Raw genomic sequence first — 8,788 nt, 5'->3', positions numbered from 1 at the left:
GCTATTAGGATCCAGGCCCCCAGCTGGAGTCCTCGGTCTTTAGTGTGTGGACAGGTTTCTGCAGTTTTGTGTGTGATTCTTTAGGTGACTGTTTTTAAGTACTCTTATAAAATATGTGTCCTGCACTATGTTGCTCCCCTTGCAGATACCCCAAACCACGACACCACTGGGTGGAGGGGTCTGGGGCCCAGCCGCCTGAGTGAGATGGGAGGGAGGTGACTTCTCCACTCTTGGGGGGTCTGCAGATGCCAGGGATGCAGTAGAAAGGAAAGAAAGGGGGGCCGCCTCACTAATAAAACCAGTCAGAGAAGCAGTATGCAGCTGTAAAGCATAAAAGGGCCCAGCAGCCAGGCGCGGCGCAGGAAGTCCGCGGCACTTGACAGAGCAAGCCCGAAGGAGCCACACGACCTCTTGAAACGGCCCACAGAGAAGCCTCACTCGCAGAGAATAGAGAAAAAGCCCTAAAACGTGGTGGACTGTTGCTTTATTTGCTTTGCTTTCTAGACAAATTAGAAGTTATAAAGATGTGTCTCGCCTTCGGTGCAGCGTAAACTACGAGCTGACAAACCCCTGCGGTTGGGTTGGAATCCTCTGGTACCTGGTTCTGCCTCTAAAGAGCCTCCATCTGGTCCTTCTTGTTGTGGACTGAGAAAGCGTTCCAAACCAGAATCTGAACTGCCACGATGCCCAGCGGGACCAGGCAAACCAAACAGAACACAAAGTCTTGAAGATCTAACACTGCACTGGGAAGAAAAAAATGTAGAAAACGTGGTTAGATTTTTTCCCCAGTGGCTTATTAATTCAACACTATTTAAGAAATGTTTTCAGCAAAATTTTGTTGTCTATGAACCCATTTACAAAGTCTCCGTGCATGGTGCTGCACACCCCTGGAATCCCAGGACTCAGGAAGCTGAGGCAGGAGGATTGCCGTGAGCTCAAGGTCAGCTTAGGCTACCTGGTGAGTTCAAGGCCAGCCTGGACTGCATAGCGTGACCATGTAAAAAACAAGACGTAAGGCATTTTATGAATTTATTTTAACTCCTTCAAATATTTGAATAATTCCTTCCTTCCAGTTACTTATATTAGCAGAAGTTGATGTGTAACCCTACGAGCACAAAGGCCTGGTGACCAGAGGCACAGCGGCTGTCCTGGATGACACATAGGACAGATTTTGAACAAGGTGTGAGGATTTGGATATTTATTTCCAGGACTAAACTTACTTCCACTCACGCAGAGGAATCCAGGGTTAATCACTATACTCAGAAGCAGCACGCCCTGGCTTCCTGCTGAGAATGTCTCGCAGTGCGGGGGCCCGTAGCAAGTGTGCCGCTGCACAGCCTTGGGCTAGCTGAGCTACCTCAGTAGCCCCTCACTCATCCAGCCAGTGGAAGAAAGAAGTGAAAAAGCCAAAATATATAATACAGGGAAATGAGGTGGTTTTCATTTCATGTTAAAACCTTGGGCCAGGGAGACAGCTCAGGGGCATAAGCACCTGCCTGGCAAGTGCAAGGTCCTGAGTTCAGTCTCTGGTACCAAAAAAAAAAAAAAAAAAACCCTAGTACCAGAACCAAAGTATCATTCATTTATGCAAAAAATACGGAGACTGTGTGCGTGTTATTTAAGTACCACGTGTAAGTCGTGGCTATTCAGTGGCAGGCAAAGCTAGTGGGTTTCCTACCACCATGGGGCTCACCTTCATGCAGGCAAAGGTCTCACCTAGAAGAAGTGGACCTTAAAGGATCACGAGTAATTTTGATTTGATGACTATGAGCAAGAGCAGGGTGGAAGTGCTCAGGACACTAAATGCAGATTCACTGCCCGAGTCCGACCTACTCCTGGCGAGGAGAGCCCAGGAAGGCTTCCCAGAGGAAGGGACATTCGAGCTGCGCTCTGAGGGCCACGTGGCTACAGTCACGAGCAAAACCTCCAGCCAGCACTCCCTCCGCCTCTCACAGCCTTGGCTACGAATGGCCCCAGTACCCAGGACTGGGCTGTCCCGGTGAGGCACAGCAGTCCCTCCCACCCGCCTTCACCCTGAGTCCCACGAGGCCAAGAGCTGATCTCTCTCCCACCCCGACTCTTCCGTGCTGCACATGGGCTCTGAGGTAACCCGAGGCCAGGGTCACAGGCCAGACCCAGGATGCTGGCACTGACTGCGGCCTCCGGGAAAGGCAGCAGCCCTGACGTGCTCGCCAAATGTGGTCACCTTTCAGAAGCTCGGCTGAGTTCTCTGTGGCAAGCGTCACCCATAGGGACAGATGGTGCTTTGTCTTCCTTTACAGAAAGCCCCTCCCCCGGTCTACAGTAAGGCTGCCTCAGTCCTTGGGACATGGTGGGGCCTCACTTCCCCCAGGATTAGACACCTTCCCTACGTGGCCAGCGGATTCCACTCTTCAGGCTCCTCAGTGGCGGGCACTTGACTCACATCGTGCCTGTCAGTGCGCACCGGGCCCTTCTGCTGTGCTACTAGAACGAAGTATGTGTCTCCTCACAGTCTTAGGGCCCAGGAGATAGCTCAGGGGCACAGCACCTGGCAACTGCGAGGTCCTGAGTTCAATTCCTGGTACCAAAAAAAAAAAGAAGAAAAGCAAAAGAATGGAAGTCCTCACAGTCTTGGGCTGTCTGATCCTTGTAAGCCAGGGCAGTGTGCTGCCAGATTGCAAAAGACTGAACCGAACACAGAGGGGAGGGCTGACGAACGGATTCCTGACGTGATCTGACATTCAATTTTGCCTGACATTTTGGATACAAGAGTTAGTACGCTTTTTTTGCTGACTGGCATAGCTGCAATCAATTTCTGTCACTTACAGCAAAAGTGGCCTGCACAACACAGCCTTGCGGCGTCACGCTGACCCACGTTATTGCAGTCCGGCCACCTCTGACCTCTCCATGGGAGGGCTCAGTGACATCTAATCAGCCACAGCCAGTGAACACACGGTGGGTGAAACTGCTAAGTACGGACTGCTAGGACACAAGGACGCGGCCACGACTGTGCTTCTCAACTTGAGTCCGGGTGCTTCCAGTCATGAGCCAACTGGACAGTCCACTGTTCAGAGCCACGGGACACACACTGGAAGGGACAGCAGACCTGACCATGCTGGAAAGCGCCAAAGGTGACCAAGCTCTGCTTTGAAGCAGCATAAGTCATCCACGTCTCGAACAGTAAAGAGCGGAGGTGGCCCAAGGCTTTTAGAGAGGAGAACACAGTCCGTGCCGCGGGCCGCGAGACATACAATTGCTGCAGTAGGTTCCCTGAAGCCTGCGCTTCATGCCGAGGTGCGCGTCCGCTGGGTGAGCAGCTCTGTGCCCTCCACCTGCTGGCCCAGCAGCGGGAGGCCATCGCCCACTCACACGATGTGGTTTGAACAGATTCTAGTTTCTGAAATAGCAAGAAAGTGGACTCTGTGGCCAGGGGAGAGGTTTGCCACGCTGAGGTGGAACTGTCTTTTTCTCCTCCTTCCATGGGGAGCAGGGGTCAGGGGGCATCTGTGATGAGCATGCTGAAGATACACCCACAGAAAGCCAGGCTGGGCAGCCAGGGAACGGGCACTCCCAGGAATACGGCAGCTTGGTCACTGTCGGGTCGTGGGGTGAGGCCCAGCGTGGCCAGCCTCGCGTGGCTGCGGCTGGCACTGCAACCATTTTGATGACTTCCCACCTACTCCTGAGGGTACCTACGACTTCCCCACTTCTTCACTGAATACCTTCATGCTCTTCGAAGAATGCCTTGGTTTTGTTGATCTTTCCTTAAGATTTCTTTCTCCTCAAATGTTTTCTTCTTTCATCATCATCATCATCATCATCGTGAGGCAGGGCTCACGACGTACACCCAGGCCAGCCTCCAGTGCACAGTGAGCCCTTGCCTCGGCCTCCCAAGCACTGGCTGGAGAGGTTCCTCTACGCTGGAGACGCACCTATGAGCTCAAGGAGCTTCTGTTTCTCCCTCACATGCCTTCACATGTACTCCCCTGGGATGTGAAAAGCGCACCGATGCGTTGGGCTGTCCGGCTTCCAGACTGTCTTTGCCTCTTATTTCTAACCTTAGCAACGTTTTTAATGAATCACTAATAGAAAAGTAATTCTGAAGCCCCGCTTACATTTGTATTCATTCACGACTATTTATTGCCCATTTAACTGTACCGGTGCCAGGATGCAGAGTAGATAAACCAACAACGGCTCTTTACCCTCAACAAGCTTACATCCCAGTGGGGACAAAACTACCGCAAATAAATATACTCACGTCACCTTGTAACACTAACAATTGCACTTACATTTACAGAAACATTTTTGTCCCCAGTTTTCTTTCACACTCTATTTTTAAAAGAAAGATACCTACTTGCGGGTAATATTCCCTAGAATGTTACTATCCCGTGCTGTTTAGCTCATTTTCTTGGTTGATGCCCGTTAAACCATTTGTAAAAGCTCTAGGAGATAAAGAGGGCCGTAATGTAAGTTATTGTACTCTTCCCTCAGTCATAGCGCAGTCAGGACCTCCCTCATCGCACGCTCAAGAGAAGCCTTCCATTCTCTTCCCCATCAGCGGAGCAGCTGCTCCAAATCTTAAGCCAGTGAGGTTGCTTTCTGAGAGCACCAGGGAAACAGCTTTTATAGACAACCCTGTCCACAGGGTTCACCCAAGTCAGTTTCATTCAGTGAGAAACCCTGGGGAGGGAAGAGGTGGTCCAGATTGCAAAGGCCTCAGAAACTCAACTGTAGTGGATTTGCAACTGGTGGTCGCCTTGTAACCCCCAGCTGAGCTGAACCAGCGAAGCGCTGGGGCCGGAGGCCTGCCTGAGGACTGTTGCCAGCAGCATAAGAGGCGGAACAGGAGAGGCTGTCCGGAGGCTGTTAGGAAAGCTGTCTGCAGAAGCTGCTGGCTCTCCTGGGCTGCTCTGCTGCAGGACCTGGTCATGCCGGCCTGCCTGGTGAGCTTGGCTGTGCTCACCGTCGGAGGAGCTCGGGACCTCGCTGTTGCTGAGGACAGCTGTGCTTCATTCTGAGGACTTTGAGCATCGCTTCCTGGCTCCAGAGGGGAAGATGGGGCGCTGCTCAGCCTCCTGGGGAAGCCCCTCCTGACGGGAACCCAGCTGTCCTCACCTCTGGAGGAGCTCGGGACCTCGCTGTGGCTGAGGACGGCTGTGGTACTTTGGGGCCGCTCTGGGGCTTACCGTGAGCGCTGCTTCCTGGCCCCAGGGCAGACCCCTCAGCTGCTGGCACGGGCCCTCCATCCCGCTGGCACAGACTTCCTCGCTTCCACCCGACCCTGGGGCCTTCCCAGCACAGAGCCGTGAAGCGGGCCTGCGTGAGACACTGTCGTGGGCTCCGGGCCTCGGCTGGACTTGCGGGAGGCCCTGTTGGGGCTCTAGGGCTGCAGCGGGACTCACGCGGGGTGTTAGGGTCCAGGCCTCCCTGGAGTCTTTGATTTTAGTGCGTGGACAGACTTCCTGCGCTCTTTGTATGTGATTCTTCGGGTAATTATAAAATATGTGTCCTGCATTGTATCACTCCCCTTGTAAAACAAACCCCAAACCATGACCTCAAGTAAGGCTTAAACGGTACTTTATTTGGCCTGATGTCAGTGAAACTTAAATAGTTGCTACCTCAAAGACACAGCAGAACTTTCTCCTTTCTAAAGTCAGCCTGATGAGCCCTTCTTAAGAACAATGTGCAAGACCCTCGCAGGTGGCTGTCTGCCCGACCCGTGCCTCTGCTGGCGTGGACTCCCACAGCCGGGCACCAGAGACCAGCCGGGGGCTGGAGGTCCACGGCGCCAATATGGGCAAATTCCGCTGAGGGCCCTTTCTCTGGCTTGCAGAGAAGAAATTTTATCCTTATTTTTTTATTTTTGTTTATATATTTTATTTTTTGTATTTTTAGGGAAGGGTCTACAGGGTGTTCAGGGTCTCACTACTAGATCAGACTCGGAGTGATCCGCCTGTTTACAGCCTCCCAAGAGCTGGGATTACAGGTTTGAGCCACCACGCCTAGTCTCAATCCCTGTCTCAGCACACCCCGGGGGGTTGGGGGGGGGCTGGCACAGCAGGCCCAGGGATTGAATCCCCAACCCTTGCGCCTGCTTGCGGGAGCTTTAATCCACTGAGCTCTTTGGCTGCCCTAGAAATCTTATCCTTGCATGATAGAGAATGAGAGGAAGAACAGGCTCTCCAGTGTCCCTCTCTTTTTTCTTTTTCCAGTGTTTGCTTGGAGTGAGGAGTTGTTTAGTGCTAGGGATCAAACTCAGGACCCCACCACGCTAAGCATGCACGGCACCCAGTGACGGCACTGCTGGCCTCCCGGGTCCTTGGATAAGGGCACTTATCCTGTCCTGCAGGCGCTGCCCGCATCACCCGGCTCAACCCAATCACCTCTCAAGGCCCCGTCTCCAAGTGCCGTCGTGCTGTGAGTCAGGACTTGAATACAGAAGTTCTGAGGAGACACAGCTCAGGGCATCGTGCCTGCTAGACACTTTTCTGTCACCGGTAGTAACTTTCACACCAAAACTGAAGAAGGAGACAGGGAGGCTTGGTTTGATTAAATTGTCTGAAGTGATGCAGCTAGTGAATTTGGAGCTGGAGCTGAAATTTGTATCTAAAAACTTATCAGAAGTAAAACACCAATTAAAAAAAATAACACTTAGAAAATTCAGTTTCTAAGATGTGGTGTGGGCATGGTGGCACAAAACTGTAATCCCAGCAGTGAAAATTGAAAAAAATAAAAGAGCCTTCCATTGAAATAAGTGAAGATACTCTCAGATATGCACGTATACGTGTACGCTTGGTGCTGAACGCGATCACACTGGGTCTGGCTGCACGCATTTGGGGGTTTTGGTTTACACTGTTTGTTTGTTTGTTTTCGATACAGGGTCTCCCTGTGTAGTTTAGCCTGGCCTTGAACTCCCTGTGTAGCCCAGGCCAACCCCTCCTCACAGCAATCCTCCTGCCTCAGCCTCCTGCGGCTGGGGTTACAAGTGTGCACTGCCACACCCCGCGAAATGTAACCACACAAACTCGCTGTACAGGGCCCCTCACTTATCTCAGAGCTACCTGCCAGCCATGGCCGCAGCAAGTGACAGTCAGTGAAGTGGCAATGTCATATTTATTCATATAAGGCTTTACAATCCCCTCCCACACTCTTATAAACCTTCCCCACACTTTTGAAAACACTTCTCACATTCTTAACCATTTTCTAAACTCATAGACTTACGTAACTTTAACAGCATACGTATAGTGTACGGTACCGCGAGACCCCACGCTGCAGCAACAAGTCCATGAGAAATAATTCGGATTGTTTCTGAAACCCCACGAAACAGCCGAACCGTGAAATAGTGAGGGATCACAGTACACCTCCCTTCCATTGCCAGAGCGTGGAGGAGATTACTGTTTCCATCTGTAAAGACCAAGTGGGAATAAAACAATATAAAATCTCTAGTAAAAAAAAAAGCCCTGAAGTTGGGGAGCTCCTGCTTGGGATGTAGCCTTGTCCTCGGCTGTCCCTTTGTAATGGCTCCTACTTACAGAACATAGCTGGGGAAGAAATCAGTAATACCACACTTCCGGGCGCCTGCGGCCTCCCGGATGGAACTTCCCTTCCAAGCTCCATTGCTGACATGACATCAGCCAGCTGGTGGAGCCGCACAGGTCCTCTTTCGCGCCAGAGCTTCTCGATAGCTTAGATCACAGCCAGGGCCTGTGGCCACTAGAATCAGCAGCTCGATTTACCTTGAAGAATTTGTCACAAACTGAAATGCTCATTCTAGTGGCACCAACCAATGTCCAGGCCTGTACGCCACAGCTCCGCGTGGCTGTGGAAGTTTGCGGATGTTCAGTGCTATCTTCCAAGTTAGGCCACATGCTGAGGTCGGGGCAGCGGGCTCACCGAGTGTGTCTCCTGAGGTGGAATGCTCGGGCTGCCGGCCGGCCGTCCGGCCCTTCTGCTGAGTCTCCGGCAGCCTTCGGGCTCTTTGGAGAGGGCATTCTTTCCCTTGCAAGGCTGTGATTTCCAGAGGACTCACAGGTCGAGAACACGTGAAAACAGGAATGAAGCGTTTAATAAGCACTTCGGAGTGAGCGCAGAGTCACCAACCTGACAGAGCTGCCACTGCGAGGAAGCACAAAGCCTGCCAGTGGCGGTGGCATGCGGAAGACCAACTCGCGTCTCCCCAGGCCACCCGAACTCTCAACACTGGCGAGCCCAGCTCGGCCCTGGCGCTGTGGCTCCAGCAGCACGTATCGCTTGTGAGTCTTGCTTTTCACAAGGCAAGGTCCTGTGTCCAACGGGGAAAAAAGCTTTAGAATTTATTTTAATTTATTTTAGTGATTAGCCACATACAGCTAAGCACCAAGAACAACATTTTGTTGTCATTTTGTTTTTGCTTATGGGGACAGACGGGCACTTGCTATGTAGTTCAGGCCAGCTTTCAACTTTCATGTAGCCCAGGCTGGCCTCGAACTTTGGACCCTTCTACTTCAGTGTCAGGATTATAAGTGTATGCTATCACATCTAGCTTATTTTCATTTCTTAAAAGGCAAAGGCCTTGGCCTAGGGAGATAGCTTGGCATCTAAGTCGCTGTAGGGCAAGCACAAAGATCAGAGTTCAATCTGCAGTACCATAGGCCCTGCAAGCCCCGGAACACTGGGCACACTGTGCCAGCCCCAAAGCCAGGCATGGTGGGGCATGCCTATAATCCCAGCACTAGGGAGGCTGAGACGGGAGGATCATTACATGCCTGTAATCCCAGCAATGGGGAGGCTGAGACAGGAGGATCACTACATACCTGTAATCCCAGCA

At 51.9% G+C, this 8,788-nt stretch overlaps 1 protein-coding gene across 3 annotated transcripts in view; it reads right to left on the bottom strand.

Moving 5' to 3' along the window:
• Positions 1–467: 467 nt before the first annotated feature.
• The window catches only part of LOC101578815 (transmembrane protein 180), a 51,564-nt gene continuing 43,243 nt past the window's right edge, over positions 468–8,788 (bottom strand). For all 3 annotated transcript variants that reach the window (XM_004623118.3, XM_023713796.1, XM_023713845.1), the window contains one exon: positions 468–743. In XM_004623118.3, coding sequence (XP_004623175.3) covers positions 611–743 — 133 coding nt within the window. In that variant the 3' untranslated portion in view covers positions 468–610. The remainder of the gene's footprint in view (positions 744–8,788) is intronic.

Source organism: Octodon degus, unplaced genomic scaffold, assembly GCF_000260255.1.
Source record: "Octodon degus isolate 3935 unplaced genomic scaffold, OctDeg1.0 scaffold00001, whole genome shotgun sequence".
Taxonomy (NCBI): Eukaryota; Metazoa; Chordata; class Mammalia; order Rodentia; family Octodontidae; genus Octodon; species Octodon degus.
The sequence above is the reverse complement of the archived record's forward strand: the minus strand, read 5'-3'. Positions and strand labels throughout refer to the sequence as shown.